Source organism: Mytilus trossulus, chromosome 9 (genome assembly GCF_036588685.1).
Source record: "Mytilus trossulus isolate FHL-02 chromosome 9, PNRI_Mtr1.1.1.hap1, whole genome shotgun sequence".
Lineage (NCBI taxonomy): Eukaryota > Metazoa > Mollusca > Bivalvia > Mytilida > Mytilidae > Mytilus > Mytilus trossulus.
In genome coordinates this window covers 41,169,950-41,194,423 of record NC_086381.1, presented here as the reverse complement: position 1 = coordinate 41,194,423, position 24,474 = coordinate 41,169,950, and the positions used below count along the sequence as shown (strand labels likewise).

Genomic DNA, 24,474 nt, shown 5'->3' with positions numbered 1-24,474 from the left:
AGGATGTATTAATATACATACAGCCCCCTACTCAAAGTTTAAACTTAGTAACTAGGGTTAATTTGTAACTCCATGGAGTCCCCATTAAAAGTGCAGGTTTTAAATCATATCCCTATGCATCAGTCTCCCGCCTTCACATTATGTTTTTTATTTCTTAAGTTCAGTTTTTTTAGCTGAATTTAAGAAGATAAAGTAAATAAAATTTAGAAGATAAAATCATTATGTAAAGTAAGAAATGACAGTTGGGAAGTTTTTATCTGTTATTTTCAATTCTGATAGTGCCAAAACTTCACATGATTTATATAGGAAATGTTCACTTTTTGATAAAGAAGTGTTAAATAGGTGTTACATTTAAGTTTTAAAATATTATTTTTAGTTAAAAGAGAAAGTTGAGACTATAACAAATGGTACATTAGAATAGTAATGATTAATCTTGTGAGATACCAGCCTCACAAATCAATGAATTAATGCTCTTTATATTTTGATGTGTTTGTCAGACATTTATACAATAAAACGTAAAAATCATAATCCAAAGTAATTATAACTATGAAATGAGGGGCATATATTTATTATTTTACGATGATCAAATACACCAAACTAAATTTCTTATGCACTCTTCTGTCAAATTTCATCATTGATAAGATAGTGTTAATTTATCTATTGTCTTCTTTATACAGATATTGAAATCCACTTTGATTAGTAGAAATGGGTGTTGAGTATTCTCTGAGCCAGTTATGTGTTTTTTATAACTTGTAGGATCAATAGCCTGTGATGTAACAGTTAGTTAGAGATGGAACATGCCATTTTAATTGAAACTAGTCCTATATTTCATTTCTACAAATGTGATCGGCAGTGTTCCAATCATTAAAATGGGAAATGTCAAAATGTTTATGTCTTAAATATTCAAATAGGGAATATTTTGGATTAATTTTTTGAAGACAGACTATAGCATTGCTTTTAATGTCTGACTAATTCAGTGTTTGAAATTAGCTATAGATTTTTTGAAACATGTTGCAGTATTTTTATGAGGCAATAGTGACAGTGCAATAGGCTGACTCTACCAAAATCTTTTGGAATATCAGCACGCTGCACTTTTTAGTTTTTTTTATCAATTATTAGCCTCTTTAAGAATAAACACAAGATTGCTTACAACTGTTAGGTTAATGTACTTTAATTCATTGAACACACCCCCATAATCCAGTTAGGAAATCTGACATAAGTTATTTTTTTGTTTATTTTGAAACCGTTTTCTTTCATCTCCAGTCGACCATAAGTTACAGTACTACGATGAGAAGCCAGACTGTTTTGGTTTATAAGTATAAACAAACAGGAGAAAATACATGTTAATCTGTTAAGTACGTGGAAATCTGTCAAACTCACATCAGTCTCAGATCAATAACACTTCCTTACTATCAGCTAACACAGTTGATGCACCATTTTTTTCTTATTTTTTTTAGTTTCATTGAGATGGGTTGGATTTAGCTAGGAAAATTTGAAAGTTCTTCAGATCAGCAGATAGGAATTTCCTTCTATAGAAAGTGTAAATGTTGATGTTTATCACAAATCTTAATCGATAAATCATCAGTGATTTAAAATCAGTTCCATAAAAAACAACATTTGAAACTCCATGCCATAGAGCAACACTTATAGATAAAACCCATTGAAAGCAAAATAACAGTTTTACAGAAACTTAATATAACAAAAATGTGATGGGAATCTCATATTTTGAGGAAACCAAATCATTGCAAGAGTACAACTGTGTACAATCTGCAATCTCAATCTCATAATGAGCCAAAGAAAAATGAATAAAATATAATTAACACCTTGTATGATCTTGTCTTATCTAAGGGCTACAAAAACTTTGGCAGAAAATTGTTTTTGTAGCAAAAAATCACGATGTCCGACTGTCAGACATCTGTGATACGATAGAACGGATTTACACAAACATACAGCTAAACATCGATTCTCAATATACCATATGGCAGCCCAGACAAATAATAACACGCCAAACTTCTTACTGCTTAGAAGATATGATATAATGTTATGACAAAATCATACATTCGATACATTCAGTTCATATTTTGACGGAAATAAATGGTGAATGAAATTATTTAATGAATGATTTTAACAAGCGGAACATACAAAAGTTTCATCTTTAACCAGTTCAATGAATAGAAAATATTTATAGACGAAAACTTTGTTTTTTGTATGTATGATTAAAATCGATAAATATTATTTTATTTGGTGCTCATTAATGTGTTTGATTATATAATAGAATTATTGCTTCTAAAATTGTTAAAATTTGCAAAATTAAACATTTTGATAGATATTTTAAACATTGGCAAGGAACCTTTTTATCAGAAGATTATTGGTAAAATAATAAACCCATAACGTAGTCATTATAACCAAATATTGTGTCAGAGTTCTCTAAAAGTGGTGGTGGTCAGAGGGATTTTACCACCAAAATTTTCAAAAGACCGATACAATTTTGATGTTTTGTAATGGAATTAGTAGCAGAGGCGGATTTAAGGGGGGGGGCCTCTTTTTTGGGAAAAAATTTGGTTGCTTATATAGGGAATCACTGAAGCAGCCCCCCTCTTATGTCAGTCAGTGGGCCCCCACTTATGAAAATTCCTGGATCCGCCACTGAGTAGTGGGAACCAGCAATTAATTACTCTTCAAGTTCCATCAGATATATAAATATAAAGATTTCGAGGATTACTGTGTTACAAAACCTTTCTATATAGTATTGATCTGTTGTCATGTTAGTCCAGTTTTTGCCATCAGTAAAGTTCCAAGCATGAGTTAAGTCTTAATGTTCATGTATTTTTAACCAGTTCCATTATATGATACGGCATACAGCACAGAAGTAATGATAACAGTAGAGATCATATTGTTTTATGTTCTCCCATCATTGATCGTCTCTCGTTTCTATCCAGGCAATTAACAGACTTATGATGTCATGGTTATATTTCTTCCTTAACATTTTTCTAGTCATCAATTTTTCATGAAACTTGTAATAAAAGCAGAAATATATTGTGGAAGATACTAAGATAATATAATCAAGGTTATCATGTGGTTTTGAAACTTTTATCTTTAAAGAATGAGAATTGCCTGAGAATTTTCACCTCTTTCATCACTAATTTTGATTTATAGTTATTTTGCATGTCACTATAGAAGTGAAGTACACACACAAGAAATAAGAAAGAAAATAAAAAAAGAAGAAATATTTCATGAGAATGAAAAGATAAAGACAGTAGATACTGTTTAAAATTTAACAATTTTCCCTTGAAAAGATGTAACATTAAGACTTTAATTGAGAATATTATAATTATAAAGAAGTCTTTATGCATGAGTCAGTTTTACATGTTAAAACATATTTCCATTACATATTTCATTATCTTAAAAATATATTTATTTTCAAACAATCTTTACAAAATTTTGTACCCTCTCTTTCCCCTCAACTCTCTGCATAAGAAAATCAAACACACCTTATTCATGCTTAATCTTAATCATTGACCAGGACTAGAACAGCCCTTGTTCTTGCTAAATCTAGGTCATTGACTGCTATATGATATGAGTCCTTATTTTTGATAAATCTAAGTCGTATAATGACCGCTTTATGATGGCATATCCAGCTTTAAAACACAGGAAAAAAATTTGGTACTATTCAAACATGTTCTTCCTTATTATTGGTACATCTTGAGCTCACTCACTCCGATTGTTTACAAGGCTCAAGCACACCACCTTCTTGGGACAAAGGGCATCAAAGTCCCTGTATCAAACACAATTTGACCTAACCAGTGAAAAGTCAAGTGCACCTTTTATATTCGGTTATCTCTGTTTATCTAGGATCAAGATTAATTATTGAAATTAAGATAGATAGATCCAAACATGATTAATTGTAATAATGATAAAATAATTAATCATACAGTTTATGATGATAATCTGATCAATAGGTTATAATTATGATTATAGATGGGGAATTAAAACTCGTTCATGTGTAACACAGAAAAGGACTTTTCATCTGACTAATGGAATCCACAATAAAATTTTGATGAGTTAGCAAGTATATATTCTGCATTTGAGGAGATTAAATTCTTATCTTTTTAGTTGATTAAAGTTGAGTTCATCCTAATTGTACAAATTGGAGTATAAAATATTTACAAAGATAATTATCTGATATGTGACTGTACAGTTTTATGACATTTTCCATAAAAAATAATAAAAATGTCTTATTTATCTTATCATGGCAAGTTACTTAAGTATATCATGCAATATGAGATAAAACTGTGAAAAATTCAAATTTTATTTTATTCTAAATCAGCAGTGTCATTTATACTTATCAGATGCAATGTTCTTGTCTACTGCACTTGGAAATTGTTGATAGCTAGGAAATATTGTCATGACAAAAAAACAAAAAAAATGCCTTGCAGATATAGTGTAAATATTTGGGATTTTTTCTGTGAATGATATAAGGTCCAAATTTATAGCATGCTCCTGTAGTAACCTATATTATATTTATCTTCCAGACAATAAAAACCAAACTTATGTGTCTCCATCCAAAGACAGCAGCCTGAAATTCAGTAGATGAAAAATGTGTTATTGCTGCTTGTCATTTACGTTTTTAGCTTAATTTATTTTAAGGCAATTTTTAAAGGCCCTGTCCCATCAAGGTCTAAATGCTTAATATATTAAGCCTTCTTCATTTTCAACAGATTTCCAGAAAAAAACAATTTCTTAACCAAATCTGTTTTTTTGAAATGGAATGTTGCTAATATATTTGTTTAATATCATTAAAGCCAGACGGCTTGATTGAATTAATTATTTTCAAGGACTTTATCCTGTACACAAGTGTTTTATCCTAATGTATTTTCAATTGACCATTATACCTTCATGATTACTGTAGAAGTTAGAACCAAGGTCAATTATACCTGCAAAAAGTTGTCTTAAATGCTTTTGAGCATTATAAACCAATTATCAATAACTTTTTTTCTGATAGTTTTGTTTTGTAAATGTTTGGCAAAACTTGAATTATGCCTCAATGAAAACAAGTTGTCTGCTCTTATAATGGTCGGTTTGTTGTCCCTTAAATGATACATTCTCCATTTCCATTCTCAATTTTACATTTGAAAGGGAGGTAAAAATATTGAGGTGTGTTTGATTTGTTCTTTGAAGGAATATTAATTGTCATCAGATGTGAAGGTCACCAAAAAAAACCTGTTGGGGTAAAATTTTAATCCCTAGAAAGAATTCAGCTGTAACCAAATTGTAGAATGACCTTGACCCTATTAACCCAAAAATATCTATACAAGTAATCACTAATTAACAAATTATATAAACACATTAAATTGAGCTTAAACGGTAATAGTTGCCATTTTGTAATCGTGCACGATTGGAATGCTTTTAGATACAAGTTTGTAAATTGAATCTATGGATTGAAGCTGGTAAAATATAAGACAGACAGACGACTCTTTTGTAGCTGTAATACAATAACGATCGTCAAAACTCTGTAGAGTAATTCTATTACTGTCAAATTCCATTATGTCTACCTTGACTTTAATTTAGCTGGATTGTCTCTAACTTGGGTAAAATTGGCCTCATCAAGTTACCATAATATTAATTATTGTACAACTTTATTTATTTATCTTCTGTATGTATTCTATTAACGGGAAACAGAGAATACAGAAATTACGTTTTATCAATGAGTCATTTGAGAGAAAAACTTTAAATGTTAGAATGAGTTGCAATGATAGTGGTATTAGGAACAAGGATGATATTCCTCTGGGACGTATGCTGAGATTTGATATCAGATTATACCCTGTATTATTGAATTTGGACCTTGACAGTGTATTGGAATGTAAAGGATTTTGTATTATCTGTATGGTTTGTGGATGAGATTATCTTACGTTGGTATTATACCAGGGGAAATAGACCTGCAGATACACCACCATTAGTCACTCAATAAACTAGCTTTGTTCTGGTGGGGGAATTCTGACATATTTAGTTTGTCAAATATAAAATATTAAGGAAATTTTCATATGGCTTTGATGTTTGATTCTGATGAAGCCAAGTCTCATTCTAAACTCGGAGATATTTCAGAAAGACTCATTCTTCTGTTTAATCGCTATCTAGAAGTTGTTTGGATATTTGTTTTGTTGGGTTGCTTCCCCCTTGACATATAATTCATATTTTCTTTTATTCATATCCATTAATGTTTGATGTAGAATATTAATTTTTCTGCTAGAGATTATTTACTGTTGGTACAAGTCTGTATTAGTCTGTAACATAACTTCTCTCATTTAGATGTTTTGTAGCATGATATTAATTATTTTTCTATTCAATGGAAGTTTTATGAATTCAATGGAAGATTAATGTTTCGTTGTTTGACCTTTTCACTGGAGAATAGGTGAGCTAATAGATATTATTCCATTGTCCCAGCTTTTACAACATCCATTGGAAACACAATGTACAATCTGGTGCCATGGAAATGCATGTCTGATGATTTAATATGCACCATGTTTTATTATCTCAAAGTTACAGTGACCTGGTCATATTAAAAACCTTAATTTTCTTCCATATTAAGGAGGGTGGAAATGGGGTACCTAATACAAGATGAATAGCAGTAAATAAACATTGTATCACTGTTTGAAGCTTTTTGACTTTAGCATTGAAGAATCATTCTATGCATTTAGGCACATTTAATGCTAATCAGGTAGTAAAAAGAAGTTGTAAAAAGCTTAATGATAAATCCCACTTCTTTCCTCATTTATGGGAATTTTCTTTATAAAAATGGTGGCCTGCTGTTACCTATTGAGTTGAAAATAATAGTCTATTGTGTCAGACCCAATCAAATCAATTTCATAAGTCAGCTGTCTTATGGCTTTAGATCATTCATCAAAAATATAAATCATCTTACTAATCCTGTTTCATGGTTACGTGTGATTGTTTTCCAGTTACAAATAAACTTTGACCTAAATGGAACTTGACTGTTTGCATGGTGCAACCCCACTCAAGTGCACCTTTCTTTCGGTGAATTTAATAAATGACCAAATCATTATGGGCAGTAGATTTGTTGAACAATTTTAATGACCTTTCGAATATTTCTGCACTATATTTCAACGATCCAATCATATATAGACAACTTCGATAGAATTTAAAGTTCATTATACACAAACATCACCGATATATTTGACTTCGGTAAATCAGCCAGAAGAGATTTTCATCCTATTCGATAAAACCACTTTCATACGGGATTTAGTTACGTTCAATCAGCGTTAACACAACAACACAGAGATATTAGTTCTGAGCTTCTTTATTAATAGATTTCTATGGCCTTTTGTAAAGCTACCAATATATCTACATACAAACTAGATCACAGATCAGCTCTAGTACATTTTCCTTATCCATAGATTTTTATATCCCGCCATAAATTGACTTTGACTGTATCTGATCTACTGAAATGACTGTTCTGGGACATTAGAGTTCTACAAAAATCCGGAAGGATTCTTTTTGGTTATTTTCATTTGAGTTTGTTGGTTTTCCCAGTATTTGACAAAGCTTAACTTGGGCAATGTGGGACATTTTTAAGTTTGCTGCAGATAACTCTAATGTATTCTACTTTTGTCACAGTGAAGTTTTAAGTGAGTTGATTTATAATTTCTCAATTTTTTTTAGACAAAGCAGTTCTTTCCTCCATTTTGAGTTCTAATAGGTTTCACATTTGATTTTTTGTGATCATTAGAGTAATGTAAGATTAGCTTTTCATCTTGGAATACCACCTGTGTCAAAGATACAAAGAATGATATTAGTTTGCCATTAAGGATGTTATTTCAGCTATTAATACAGAATTACTCATAAGTGTAGTAATTAGGATAAGAACAACACAACCAATTTCAAAATTTATGTTGATTATAAGTTATGGTATCACAACCCTTCAAACATATAACATTTCGGAAAAATATATTTTGGAGAAAAAAAAATATTTTGGTAAAATGAATGAATTAAAGGTTTTGTCCCTTTTAGATAATAAGAATTAAACAGGAAAAGAAGTATGAAAAAATGATAAAACTTTCAGCTACAATTCTCTTTCAAATCATTAAAAGACATCTGAAATTGAGTTTAATAACATTTTGTCTTTACTTTAAAAGATGAAATGGTGACAATTGTTGGATTTTCCTTTCAAAGCCTTTCCTCCATGATGAATAATCAGTTTCTTTTTGAATTTCTGACTTAGTAAGTGAAGTCTATTTTTCACCTTTAAGAGTAAATATTTGTGGTCTGAATAAGAATGGTCATTAAAAGAGAACACCATCGTTTCTACGAATGTTGTTACGGAATCTCTGACAGTGAGAGATAATGATGGACTGTCAGTTAATTAAAGCTCTCTGCTTTGTTCCTACCATACACTATCATTCTTTTGTTGATCATACGTTTCTAGTTGCAGTGGAAATGAAATATTTCCATTAATGGCTAAGGGCTGTGTTTTCAAGTTATTTTGATATTTGCTTTGTGTTTGATGACGTTAATGTCATTACCAAATAAACGTTATATCTACCGAGATCAAAGCGGGATTAATTCTCATCTTCTTTATGATTTTGTTAATCTTTAAGAAAATTTGAAACTGCATGATGCTTATTACGAAAATTATCAATTAAAGGTCGACCGAAGTTCCTAGCTAATTATAAAGTTTGCTGGATTAAATTCTTAATGGAGAAAAATTATTTCTCCCCTTGAGATTCGGAAATTAGGCAGATTAAAATATTGGATAAAATTATAAGAAATTTATCATGGCATGTTCCCACCACACTTGAAGAAGCGTGCTTGATTATACTCTCTTAAAATCATCTATTTGGCCACAAATTTGAAATTAATAACTCCTTTTGTCCATCCCACTACACTATCATTACCATATTTGGTCAAAATTGTGTTAAAATTCATTGAGTTTGTAAATGACATTTACAAATTAGTAATTAGCATAAATTGTATTAATTAGAATTGATTAGCCAATGATGTTTGATCAATACAGTAGTGACTGAGTAGCCTGCTGGTTCTCTTGTGTAATCAGTTAAATCTGGCTCTATAGCTAGCTCCTAATGTAAATAGAGTATTATTGAATTATACAACACAAATCACTAGAATACACAATCACTACCATCTTAAAGGAAAGAAAACAGTAGCATTCAAATAAACTTAAGAATTGGAATATGCCTTGACTAAGCTTTAAAATGGTAGTTGTTTAAAGGGGTATTGAACATTGCATATTATTTCTCCTTCTAGCAAAATCAAGGAAACTTGGTATCCCCCCACTAACAATCCACAGTTTTAGCAGAGAACTGTATGCAATCTTATATAAAGTATGAAAAATATTGTTCAAACTTAAAGGTATTGATTAAAAAAATAAATATTAAAAGACAGTAAAAAAGTTGACCTTCAGATATCAATAGATTTTTGTGTTGCTGGGTTGATGTTGTTGTAAATTTGAACCCACATCTCCTTGATTTCCTAATCCTTGATTGATCCTACAAACAATGACAGAACGTCCCATAATGAAGAATCAACAAACTACCTTAATAATGTAGTGATTTGGTATAGATCAGAATTATGCCAGCAAAAATATGAGTGGCTAGATTAACAGTACTGTATTTGACCTTAGCCAGCAGAATGAAGCCTAACTAGAATATTGACCGTTAGATTAACAATACTACAGGGATAAGACTAAAGAAATTAGAGTTGATTATGTCTACTGTCCGAGTTCTCTTGTATACATATGATTAGCTCTATTGATAGCTCTAATGTATTTTCCATTAAAAAGCATTAATAACCAATTAGATTTTCATTTTCTTTTTCAAATTAGAATTAGAGTATAATATAGCTGGAAAATAGCAAGGCTTGCTTTGTTGATGAAACTACAATGTACAAAGGGCCGGTTGATTGATTGTGTTATTTGATGATTTTATTGGTAGCCCATCGATTCCTACCTTAATGTAGACATTTTATTATGAATTTTCACTGATCAATACCGGAGATGTATGTATTTTGTAGAGAAGTCATTTACGGTATCAATGAAGATCTTGAAAAGAGTATAAATATTTGATATCTATGTGAGATATTTGTCTTGTAGATATATTGGCTTGTAGATTGTCTATTGTGACTATGCTATATCTATAGGCTCTCATAATTCAAAAGATACTGCTGATTAATAGAAAAAAATGGCTTTTGTAAAGAACCAGAAAAATCAAAAGGTTCATTCACTGATTGTCGAAGTACTAATGACTTTCGGCACCATGTTTCCGTTTATCAGTAGTACGTATCTAAAGGCCATCAAAATATAGATGCTTTAGGTAAAAAATAGTGAAATGTTTTCACCAAGATTATATTCCCATTATAATGATCTAGAGATAGATATACTGCTTTTGGAGAAAAAAATATGAAAGTCATTTGTCAAAAAGGCCATAAACATCAGACATTTCTTTTGACAAAAACAAATTTTAAAATGTTCTTGAGTAAAACTGAAGATAAAATGTACTTTGATTATGGTTTTTGAAATAACAATTCTCCATTATTCATCTTTTACAAGTCTTTATCTTACACTTGAGAATATTTAGTCTTTCTGTCATTAAAAGTAAAACGTTTTCAAATATGCATTAGTTTTATTTTGACTAGAAACACGAGGAAATGGAGTTTTGCATCATCCAGTAAAGATCAATAGCTGGATTGATCTTTGTAAAGTTGTATGTATGTAAGTAGAATTTGATGACTGCAGCACTTGTTCCATCAACTGCTACATTATTTATTTACTAAAAGGTCATTAAAACTCTGGAATCTTTTTTTCAAAATTACTGTGGTGTAAAATGTTACCATGCCATTGATTGTTGCTATGGATGTTCACAGTATAAATGGGTTAGGATGCATTGACATTAAAGTTTCTTAGTTTAGATATTTCCAATCCATGACAACTGCCTCTGTGTGACCTTATGGGACATGCTTGCCTTATAAAGCAGGAGTCCATGTGTTCAATCATCAGGGTGGGTCAAACTTACGGACATTAACATGAGCTCTGATTTAATTAAAAAATCAGTTTTTGATAACCTTAAATAATAGACGAAAGATTTTTTAAAGCAAAAGTTAAACTTTAATACTTAGCAGAAGAGGGGGTTACTAAGGAGGGGTTCTGATCCCAAAATCCTGAGCTTAAAAAGATGAAATCCTGAGGTTCCGAATTTTAAGAAATTTAAATCCAGACATCCCGTAATTGAAAAAAAGAATTCCCGGATACTGAGAGGATCAAGCCTGAAATCCCTAGCATAAAACCACCCAATCTCGATGTCCCGAAAAAGGTCCTCCCCCCCCTCCCCCCCCTTAGCATAAACTCATGTAACCATGAATAACAAGCTCAAAATTTACAGTGAAACTGAACTAAAACCCACATGACTGATCAACAAGCCCCAAAGTTATAGGTGATCTGAACTGACATGACACAACCACTGTCTATGATGTTTGGCAATCGTCTGTGATTCAGAAAGCTATGGTAATAGACTAAAGCTGATGTTCATTGATTCTAATCATTCTACTTGAATCCATTGTCTGCAAAAAGTCATAAATTTAACTCAAAGTTTTGTGGATTTTCCTTTTTAAGGAATACAAGTTTTAATTGAATTCATTTCAATGCTCAATAATAGATGGTGTTTTCTTGGCATTTATCATTAATTACAATTTCAGTGGCACATGTTTAAAATTGGAAGAAATAAATGTATTATTGACCAAAATGACAAATACGATTCAAATTGTAACCTCACAAATTAGCATAGTGACCGTTTGACTCTGATGGTTATCTGAGTGGCTCAAGTGTTTAATCAAGCTGCCTTTGAAAATAGCATAAGTAAACATCTCTGATGCATTGTCATCTGGTCACTTGTCAGTTTGGCCGAGGGTTTGACAGGCGACCATCGTCCATTGATGTAGTGACAATGAATGCAGTATGGATAGTGGGTCTTTCCGAGACAAAAGTTTTATTGTGTCTGAGGAAGATGGGTGATTATCTACCGAGTCCAACAATAAAACTCTAGCTTTACTTGTAAATCAAGCAATTCGTAGAACCGTTAAGGAAAATATAGTTCTCCAAAAAGAGGCCACAAATAGCATGCTGGGTGGATAATTATAGTGTTTAAGATAATATTGTCTATAAAATGGAAATTTTTATTGCGTTTTTTTAGCTAATAATAAGGGAATCTTGAACTGTTTGTGAATAGGAAATTACAACTGGTGATTTACTGAATGTAAAATAAAAATGCCGGAAACTGGTCAAGGTTTCTGGTATTCTATTCATCTGGGATCTGAGAAAAAATCATTTCAGAATAGATAATATTTACATGAGTTTTTTTGTTTTGTATAACTGTGCAGAATAAATGTTCCATCCAAAAAATGTTAAAAACAAGTACAAAAATGTATATTTATAAATTTCTGGTACAAAATTATACTTTCTTTTATAACTTCAAAAATTCTAGTACATGTAATAGTTTTATAAAAGTAATGTTACATGTACAATCCATTTTACTGGTTATTGTCAGACAACTGGTAAATTTCATTTTATTGTTATTTCTAGAGAGTGATTTTCTCACATAAATCAGTTGTTGATCTTGATAAATACAACATAACTTATCCTCCGATCAAACATGCTGTAATCCTGAACATTATTTTATACAGTTACATTTCCAATAAAATTTCACATTTCTGATTTAACTCATCAAAAAGTCAGTGAAACTTGTGAAGTTTAATTATTTGATGTGTTCTACACTAATACTCTATGCTGTTTTCCCCAACATCAAAAATCATCATTATTTAAGAAAAAAACGGTGAATAATATTTTAAGTAGTTGCCAATAATAATAAACCATTAATGTATCAAGGTTGGATTTTTGTCCTTAGACATCCTGACCATCAGAGACTTGTCATAGATGGTTATCAAAGTTCACTTTAAACAATTTTCCATATGGCCAGGGCATATGACACATGATATTAGTGTTTTCTGCTTTCGGCCAATCAGATAATGCATTTTATGTTCTTGATATCTTGCATAATTATGTCAAGTTTTCCAACTGATTGAAAAAGTAATGTTTTGAAATTTGATATTATCCGGGAGAAATCGCTATTGGCTTTAAACATTGATACAAAATAAAAGAACAGATAAACTTTTATGTAAAATATGATAGGGGGATGTTAATGTGAAATTTGAGTCCATGTTGTGGAACTTTCCCTCTAATCATACAGATGGTCAGTCAATAAATGGAATAAATTTAATTTGTAGCCAACAAAGAATTGGAAATAAATGAAAAACGTCTATTTTGGAATAAGCATTAAATGTGAAAAAAACATGAAGTTCTTTCTCAAAATGTAAAAAACTATAAATCGTTACATCAGAATACCAATTTCACCTCACATACAAATGCCTTTGAATGGTTAATTTGTCAGAGAAAGAAAAATTTTCTATCAAAATAAACTTTTTATTTAAGTAAGCGGATCTAGCAGATGTTAGTTTCTATAAATGGAAATGAAATTAGAGATAAACATGATAGTGAAATGTACAAAGGACAGATGATTTTCTCTGTTTGCCCTCTAGCTCAAGTAATTTCTTCAGTTATATACAATTACTGTTTCTACAAATATAAAATGTTGTCATTTTAAATTTTATAATAAAAGATGAATTAGATAAATTTAGTTAAAAGGTGTTAGACCACAGTGTTCAGGTGCTACCCTATAATTTGTGATTTAGGTCAATATTTATTGGCAGAGAAACATTAGACCAACGCTGTCAATACTAACCTATAATTTTAAAATTATGTAAAAGTTTTAACCTATGCAATGTCTCTTCAAAAAGTAAATATTAAGTTTCAGTAAAGAATTGCATGAAACTTGTTTTTACAAAAAAATCTTCAATTAAAACTGATTATAAGTTATATTGAAATGTTCATGAAAATTAAGGTGGTTTTTTTTTAGAAAAGAGCTGCATTTAAACCTACATATGAAACATCTGATCATAAATACATAAAAAAGAAATCTTTGAATAATTTACATCACTGCGATAGCTTCCAATGATCTTTAACCTTTAATTGTGGTATATAGGTCTTGTATTTAAGGTACTATAAACTGTAGTTAAAAATAATCTGTTGATGATTTGTAGTCCGGTTGGAATCCCTATAAAATCTTTTATTTTCACACTATAACTTTAAAAGTCATTTATAAGAAGATGTTTACTTTTGAAGACTATAATTTTCCCCATGATTGACATAGACCTGTAGTACTGTACATAATTATATGTGGAGAGTTTAATGTATTTAATGGACCATTTATATACAATTACAAGCTAAAATGTTACCATAAGCTTTTAAAGCAATTTGTAATCCGATTTGAGATATTTTCTCATATTAAATTGAGAAAATGAATTATTTTTTATGAGGTGAAAAAGGAATGTATGAGGAATTAAATAGATTTAAAAAAAATAAAACCAGTTCAGTTTCTGCCTTTTTTTTCATCTGGCTTAAAATAAAAAAAAGTAAGAACATCTGGCAATGTTTGCTAATAAGACAACTGGGCCTACACCAACCAAAGACAAAATGACAAAAAAGTAAGAGTAACTACAGATCACTGTATGGCCTTCAACAATGGGCAAAACCCCATATCACACAACAAGCTTTACCCTTATCAGTTTTGATTGAGTGAGATACCTGTACGTGGATGTTATCCATCATGACCTTCCATTATCCTTCACAATGTTAGGTATAATTGACATTTGGTTGTTTGTGTTGTTTGGTTGCTGTCTGAGATTGACCTTTACCCTTATCAGCTTTGATTGAGTGGGATACCTGTACGTGGATGTTATCCATCATGACCTTCCATTATCCTACACAATGTTCGGTATAATTGACATTTGGTTGATTGTGTTGTTTGGTTGCTGTCTGAGATTGACCTTTACCCTTATCAGCTTTGATTAAGTGAGATACCTGTACGTGGATGTTATGATGATTTGTTATCCATCATGACCTTCCATTATCCTACACAATGTTCGGTATAATTGACATTTGGTTGATTGTGTTGTTTGGTTGCTGTCTCATTTAATTTTACCCTTATCAGCTTTGATTGAGTGAGATACCTGTACGTGGATGTTATCCATCAAGACCTTCCATTATCCTACACAATGTTCGGTATAATTGACATATTTTCCACAAGAATAGATCCCATTACAGCGGAATGACATATTTCGTAACTTTTTGTTCAGAAATGCAGGAAGTTTTCTTTTTTATGACAAATTTTGTGTCAATTATAGCACAAAATAGATGAGAGAAAAAGTCTTTTATAATGATAATAGTTTCCTTTCGTCTCCGGAAAGGGAATGGTATATCCTGTCAATCTATAAAGAGCTACCTCGTTCTGATGACTTACTATACCAATATAGCTTACATATTATGCCAAGTAATTCTTTAAAAGCTTCCTTTCTTACGGAAAAATTACTTCTGTTTATTGATGATTTATAATGTGTAAAAATCTAAACCAGTAAATTACATGTCTTCAGTGTATTTTAAATATTGGAAGCATGCATTATATGACATATTTCACTTAAGCATGCATTATATGACAATGAGACAGCAACCCAACATAAAGCTCACTATTGATACTAAACTTTCAAAGGTCCTATATAACTTTTAACATTATGTAATGAGATATTAGCTTACAGTCCCTATAACAAGATAATTAGATGACCCTAACAATTGAATGGTTGCTTCATTTAAATTGGTTAATAATGTTATATTGTACTCTGTAATTTTATCATTTACGGGATGTTGTGCTTGAATTGTTTCACTTTCCGGCAGCAATCTTATGTTTAATTTTCTATTTATTTTAAATTCTTTCCTGAATTGGTTTTTAATTTTGAATAATCTTTGAATTGTTTCGTTTTCTGTTATTTTTTTGGTTCTTTATGGATAAATTTAAAGAAACGTAATTTGAAGAGGATTATCTGATTGATAAAATCTATTTTCTATCTTGTCCCTTTCATAAAGCTCGTATGCTACATATAATTAAATAAAGAAAATGACATTTTCTTCAAATTACACCAATTTACTGAAGAAAGAAAATTGATACACTTGATTTGGTTGGTATTAAAGTTGTAATCTTCCTAAAGGAATGCTCAGTATCTGGCCAATCGATGTTCGACAGCGATGTTCGGCAGCGCTACGTAGAATTGATCTTCCTGATGATCAAAGCGTTATACTCGTCTAACATTATTGTATGTCATGCAACGGTAAAAAGACTTGTTACAATGATCTGTATCTTGTCCTGTTATATAAACGCTTATTCTTAATGACGTTGGCAATAAACTCCAATTGTTTTCAGCCAAGGTAAAATATTTACTAAAGAAAACAATATTGGGAATAATGGATTGTTTGTTTTGTGTTAAGTGTTGTATTATTAGATATTCATCCTCAAAGAGCATTAGAAATACCATCAGAGACATTTACAATACGTTTTGATTCCAGGTTAGAACATGGTCTCAGATCTTTGTTAGGAAAGTTTTTTCATGTTGCTAACCGCAATGTTGTTAACTGTAGATTTTGTTTTCCAAGACTTATTACGGTATATTAAGTCTATTGCATTATTTTTCTCTTGATCTGCAAATGGCACAATTAATGAAATTGATTTTTATAACTGAGCAAATTTCAAGTGTTTAACTGTGATAATAAGTTCAATATTTGAATTTCAGAACTTTTTTTTACATCTTTATGAGAATTTTTAGATAAATGGCTAAAAAAATTAACATTTGTTAAAATTATGCTTACTAAATTGGTAGCAATTCCAGACTTTAAAATTCTTGTTTCCAAGACTCTATTTCATAGGTGACCTTTTAAAAAAGTTTCATGCTCTCTATAGCAATTTTATTGCATACCATGCAATGACGTCTTTTTTGCAGTCATGCTTGGTCTGTTCCCATTAGTCTTTTGAAATGAATTTTAAATTTCCATGATATTTCTACTGAAGCTATGTCATAGTTCCACAACAGAATTGATCTCTTACTATCACAACATCTAATGAAGATCATTGACGGAATAATTCTCTTTTGATCTGGAAAATACATCGGTTATGAAACAATATTTTTCTGATTTCAATAACTTAATTGGTCGTCAAAACACTTGATAATTTTTTTTGTATCAAAATGAGAGTTTTATTAGAATGTGGTAATGTAGTTATTATTAAGTCAAGTTATTTGATTCAGTTATAACAAAGCTTTGTTTACTGAAAACTTCAGGCATTTTATTACCAATTTACTTCATTTCTAAATATGGGTATCATTTATTATGTCAAATAAAATTAAAATGGCAAAAATGGTTTTATCTGATTTAAAGGGTTTGTTCTAAAAAGTTAATGTGGTTTTATAAATCTCACTTTTCAATAAAAGAATAAAGATCAGTCAGTTCCATGTATGCTCAATACAACTGGACAGGTAAAGAAAACATTCAGGTATCCAGCTTTGAACCAGATGTAAAAGCCACACAGTGGCTCAAAATAGTAAGACACCTAACCCACAGCATTGAATCAGCATTTCAGCAATCATAATCTTCCTAAAGTATATATATCAATGAATACATGACCCATTATAACTTCATCTGAAGTAAAAATAGTCTAATGATTTACAGAGACTCTTTTTTATATGGATTAGACCCTTTGTTTTCCCGTTTGAATGGTTTTACACTAGTTATTTTGGGGCCCTTTATTATGAGCTTGTTGTTCGGTGTGAGCCAAGGGTCCGTGTTAAAGGCCGTACATTGACCTATAATGGTTTACTTTTAAAAATTGTTATTTGGATGGAGAGTGAATGTCTCATTGGCACACACACCACATCATCCTATATCTACATAAATTTCTTTTTGTTGCTTGTCACTTTCAAAAGTTTGTTCCCCTTTTTGAAGTGCATCCTTATTATATTCACTGTGAAATTGTTTGCTCAAAACTATCTATTAGCAGTGAGTGTTGTATGAAACCTACTGATTTATGAACCTGTTAAGATGTATTGAAACGTTCTTCTTCAGCTTTCTGAACAAGATATGTTAATAGCTTACTTATTGTACAAACCTATCATTTCTATTTGTTTATTTTGTATAATGATTTGATATAATATAATAGATCTGACCCAGATATAACCTCTGTCCAGTAATATGATTGGCAGACAGTCGTCCTAATTAGTCCAATAAAACAATCACATAACATTGAACTCTATTTGACTTGCAAGATTTTTAATTCTATTTTTTTTTCTCTGACCAATTTTAAGGAGCAACAACCTATTTTCCTGGTAGTGTACCTTGAAATTAATAACCCCACAATGCACTCCTACTGTGATACCTAGAAGTAAACATGATTAGACAAAATACTATCTTATTCTATTCAAAGAAAGACAATAGAAGACATTAAACCTAAGTATAATAACTTGAATCTCTTCATTCTTGTCTTGTTTACAAACCCCCCAAACATTTCCTTAGTCATGGTTAGATATTAGCAGTTGATAATTGAATAAAAAGGTAATTTATTTCATGCAAATAAATAACTGATATTTAATAATTTTATCTTAATCTTGATCTTGATTAATAACTGAGATAGACAGATTGTATAACAGATAAATAAGATTGACAGACAGATTAGCTAATGAGTTGGAATAAACTTATTACAACACAGTTTAAATAGATATCTTTAACATTCTCAGTCTTTTGTCACTGGGTGTCCTCAACAATGAGTAGAGGAGACATCGATATATCAATATAGATCTTTTATATACTGGATTCCTCAAGGAAGACTTTAAGAAATTATATAACCCACTAAAAAATTGAAAAGATAGAGTGTTTTGGGTGACTTGTTGACCTGTAAAATTTTGGAGGATCTTAGGTGATAATTACAGGACAAAAAGTATAATACAAGATGTCTCTCATCATTATTCTAAGAACATAAATTTTATTCTAGATAGACAGATTGACACATAGATAAACAAGGTAGAACAAAGATCCTAAGTACAAAAGGATTATCAACATATGTATCTACACAGATCACATGATCATACTTTATACAGAGTTACTTCCCATCAATCATCTCTGAACAGGTGCTTGTTATTAAATTGAAATTAATGGCTATGTCAAGTGCATATGTCAAGATTCAATAGTTTTTTGCTAGCTTACTGTAAAGATAAGTTGAGAAGAACACTTATTTCAAATTTAATGAATGGTAAAATAAAAAAATTAAAAAAAAAGATTTTTGGCAGACACAACATTAAACCAGAGACATATATACACAGAGATTGGCAACTCCGTGAAATCCCGTTAAAGATCGCGGCCCAGAATGAGATTCTCGTCGATAAAATTTAGAACATGCAATCAAGTCGGGGATGAATAATCTCGGTAGATAATCAAGAGAAGCAATGGGAAAATTATATCAGATCATATTATAATTTCTTTTCTAATAAAAAAACTTGAATGTTATATTTATCTTTAAGCATTTATTGAGAAAAATATTGTTATATGATATGCATTTCATAATTAAAATTTCAAATCTGGTAATGCTCAATTGTTATAACAAGAAAATTTTCGGTACGGCATATATCTTTGCAATAGTTTGTTTAATTACACAGTGAAATTGTGTGTGTCCGATTTTCCGGTAATTAGGTCCTAAATAGAGTTGTGACTGTTGATTCACAGGTGTGCGATTACGCAATTTATTGCCCTCCGATCACCTGAATATTACCGGAGGTGAATTCTAAATGGATTATTACTTGGCAATTGTTTTTTAAAAAAATTACAAATTCTGACATGATTTTAACCATGACCAGAACTTTATTTTAACAGAAGCACTCGGCAATACTATAGTGTATATTCAATCAGGAAAACAAAAAGAGTCTTTTAACATGTAAAAAAAAAGAAATGAGGCAACTTTGTCATATCAGAGACATTATATGTCTCTGGTCATATATATAAAAATATGTAGCCAGTAGAATTTTGTGGCCGAATTTTGTCTCGTGAGAAACTGAATTTATATCTGTTTTAATTTAATTATAATGTTAAATTGTCGATTGACCTAAAATAAAATTATTTATGGAACATTTGCGTAAATTTCCTCAATGAAAGTACATTATAGTGTTGTCGAAATCACTATTTTTTGCTGCCATGAAATATTGAATATGAATCCGTCATTATTTGTGTTTTTTTAAAGACTTAATATCACAGACTTTGATTAAAAACAATATGTTTCATAAGTACAGTATAATGCTCTGCTCAACTCTGGGAACATTATATCTAACGTTAATATGTTCCTGCTCAACTGTAGAATTTTAATGTTTTGTTTCATAAACCACTGGAGTATTTCAACATTCTTATCTTTACTCTTTCCAGAGACATATATACACAGTGAAACTTGAGTTTGAAATTAGAAAGATTTAAAATTGTGCACAAGTTTTATCTGATCTTTTGTGGGTTTATGTTGTTCAAGGTAATTTTTTGTGCAGTTATTTTCATTTCATTTCATTTGTTATTTTTTTCCTCTGTGTTACACGACCTTGTACTTTTTGATTTGCCCCTTGACATCTCCTGCTTCTGTTTAAACCTTTACCACAAATATCTCATCTGTTTTAAATAAAATAGTCTCATTCCCGGAATTTGTTATACAGGAATTCATATTAATATCAGATTTTTATAAGCATATCAACTGCTTGGTCTCTTCCCACAACTTGTGTCAGTTAGGACGGAATGCATCAATAGGTGCATACATGTACCAGGTCATGGATATAATATAAGTACACGTTATGTGCTTTTGACCTCCACAAGAATTCTTAAACATTCATAAATGTGCAAAGAATATTGTTGTCGTTGGGTTGTTGTCTCATTGACATATATATACCTCACATTTCTGTTTAGTCATAGCATCTGTGCCTTTTCAACTTATTGCAGAAAATATTACCATAAACATTTTTTCAAAACAGGAGAGATGAAATAGTGATCACAGAATGAGGACATGTAAACTTAAACAACACAACAGATAAATATAAATAAGCACCATTGACAATTTTTTAAAGGACTTAAACAAACATAGATGGTGACCAATGTAAGCGACTAGTGTACAGTAGCAGAGTGAACATTTCTTGCTTCTTTTTCTACACATTTTGTCATTTTATGTAAACAATTACATATGTTACTTTCCATGGAGAGGAAGGAATTTGTGAATAGAGTGGCCTTCTAATGATAGTCATACATGTAAATCCTTGTCTCATTAGCAATCATACTACATCATCATATTGTTATACATCTACATGTATGGTTTCTTGTAAAAACTATGTAAACTTTGTAAACATAAATAAGACTAATGAAGTTGAACGCAAGATATTTATTTGCTTTTTTATCCATTTTACAGTCAGGATAAGCACATGTACTTTTCTCTCTTACATAACCATTGTTAGTTTTAAGTATCACATTGATAGTAGTAATCAGTCCACTACATGACTGTGCCGTCACTTTTGGAAAAAGTCAACACTAGTTGTTTCTGTTTGCCAGGGAGTCTTATTTTCAATCAGAAAGACTTGGGAGTCCTACATTCAGCCCATGTATGATATTATATCTCTTGTGTGCTGCACTGATGCAGGTAAATTTGATCAACATCTTTGTTCTTTTATAGCATGCAGGACCCTGTTAAAAAAAAGAAAGCTGTCAGATACTGATTGTAAATCTATATAAATTGTAAATGTCATCAAAGTGGTGGAAATAATGAAAAAAAAAACCAACTTCTATGCACAAATCAAGTATGTCATAGGAAAGTAATGCATGTGCTGGGTACAATAATTCTCTGAAGATGGAAAAGTTTATAAACTGTAAACGAACAGGGGTCTGTCTTGATATTGAAGCAAAACACCATGGGCGACTGCTATAATACTGATTTTAAATTGTAAATTGCATCAAAGTGGGTGAAAATATGATAAAAACAACCTCTCTATGCAAATTCAGTATGTCATAGGGAAAAAAATAATGTGCTGGGAACAATTATTCTCTGAAGATGGAAAAGTTTTAAACTGTATCCATGGACAGGGGTCTGTCTTGATATTAAAGAAAATTAACATGGCCGTCAGCTATAATACTGATTTTTAATTGTAAATTGCATCAAAGTGGGTGAAAATATGATAAAAACAACCTCTATATGCAAATTCAGTATGTCATAGGAAAAAAAAAAATGTTCTGGGAACAATTATTCTCTGAAGATGGAAAAGTTTTAAACAGTAGTCATGGACAGGGGTCTGTCTTGATATTAAAGAAAATAAACATGGCCGTCAGCTATAATACTGATTTTTAATTGTAAATTACATCAAAGTGGGTGAAAATATGATAAAAACAACCTGCATATGCAAATTCAGTATGTCATAGGAAAAAAAATAATGTGCTGGGAACAATTATTCTCTGAAGATGGAAAAGTTTTAAACAGTAGTCATGGACAGGGGTCTGTCTTGATACTAAAGAAAATAAACATGGCCGTCAGCTATAATACTGATTTTTAATTGTAAATTACATCAAAGTGGGTGAAAATATGATAAAAAAAACCTGCATATGCAAATTCAGTATGTCATAGGAAAAAAAATAATTTGCTGGGAACAATTATTCTCTGAAGATGGAAAAGTTTTAAACAGTAGTCATGGACAGGGGTCTGTCTTGATATTAAAGAAAATAAACATGGCCGTCAGCTATAATACTGATTTTTAATTGTAAATTGCATCAAAGTGGGTAAAAATATGATAAAAACAACCTCTACATGCAAATTCAATATGTCTGAGGAAAGTAATTCATCACGCAATTTGTTTTATTCCTTTTCAAATGAAAATGTTTTGATAAAAATTACGACAGTGCTAAAAATTTCCATAACGTGCATCTCGGCCCAGTTTCTACCATTATTAAATACTGCAATAAAACGTTAATCGTCTCAATATTTTAAATAATAACTACTGCAAACTGAATAAAACAGGGTAATTCATAGTAGAAATTGAAATATATACTTACATTATGCTGTTTTGAAATGCTTGATGTGAAATAAAAATCGAAGCGTGGTGGTGTACTTGTCGTGATAAAATCAATATGGCGATCTCGTTAAAGTCTCGTGAGATGCGTTACGTGGATTAGATTTCGTTGACCACTGTTACAGTTGCCAATCTCTGTGTATATATGTCTCTGATTAAACTGTTCAGTACCAAAAATGTTGCCTCATGCATTAGTTTTCCAATTTTTTTTATGCATTTTCAAATGCTATTCAAATGCTATGTTTTTCATAAATAACAAACTTCAAATTATGTGAGCTGACGGTTTGAAATTTGAATTTCCCCATAGATTTAAGTTTTGCTCCATTGAATAAAATAAATATTTGAATAATTTGCAGTTTTTTTCTAAAATATATATACATAAACTGTTAAAACAGAGTCATTTATGATTTTATTTCATAACAGTTTACATAATGAAGTAATATATTTGTTCTTAATTTGTTTCACTTGAATAAACATATGAATTTTGCAATGTAAACTCGAGAGGGTTGACTTTTATTACAAGTTGCCTCCCTTTGATATATAATATACTTATACCAACAGTCTAATGTTATGTAATTTATTGTAAATGTTTTAATCCAGACCAATCTATTACAGTGTTATTGGCATTCAAGTCCATTGTGTTTGACATAAGCTATTCATTCACTTCTAATCTTGCAGTTTTTTGCTTAGTTGAACAACTTACTTTTGTTTAAACTTTCTCCTCTATTTATATATCTGATTTCTATCCTCAAGATAAAAGGGTTTTGAAAAATTCTGAATTGATAAGATTTTGTCAATAACTGATGCAGATCTTTCTGATTGGTTGATTAAAGAAGTTTGTAATTGTTAATCAACAGGTTGATGTAATGGTTGGATAATTGGAATACACTAGATATAATTCTTTAAGTACTTGAGATCTAGACAAAGGAAGACAAGAGCCACATAAATAAAATGAATGGAAAAAGGGAGTAACAAACACTGAAAAAACCGAGAAAAAAACTTTATCGCCAAAAACTCAAATGGACCTATAACATTTGTTCTGCAGAACATTTAAGACCAGACACGCAATTGAATCATTATTGAAAGAATTTGATATCCCTTTAAAAATTATTTGAAAAAATAAACTGGATATCAAATTTTACAATTTTTATTTATTTGCTGAAAGTTGCATTGATTGATGATAACTGAGAAAACATCTTTATTATAATTGTGGACCTGTTTATCATCATACATGTCCATGTTATACCTTCAAAGGGTAAAGGTATATAGGTTTATTGGTACATGTAGCGTTTTCAACCATAAATATTAATTAACTCTTCTTCACATTAATACAGGATAAACTGAAGAATTCAAAATAATATTGAATGTTTCCCCCCGCCATTTGTCAATGAAAAG

At 30.6% G+C, this 24,474-nt stretch overlaps 2 protein-coding genes across 4 annotated transcripts in view; one reads left to right on the top strand and one right to left on the bottom strand.

Moving 5' to 3' along the window:
* LOC134682928 (cysteine--tRNA ligase, cytoplasmic-like) overlaps window positions 1-24,474 on the top strand; it is a 196,763-nt gene that overhangs the window by 61,973 nt on the left and 110,316 nt on the right. The window lies entirely within an intron of this gene.
* LOC134682926 (uncharacterized) overlaps window positions 1-24,474 on the bottom strand; it is a 91,005-nt gene that overhangs the window by 55,770 nt on the left and 10,761 nt on the right. Inside the window, exon 1 of one of the 2 annotated variants that reach the window (XM_063541858.1) lies at window positions 22,903-23,056. The exons of the other annotated variant lie outside the window; for it this stretch is intronic. Coding sequence (XP_063397928.1) covers window positions 22,903-22,954 — 52 coding nt within the window. The 5' untranslated portion in view covers window positions 22,955-23,056. Of the gene's footprint in view, window positions 1-22,902; window positions 23,057-24,474 lie in introns of those variants that run through there. 2 annotated transcript variants of the gene reach the window in all.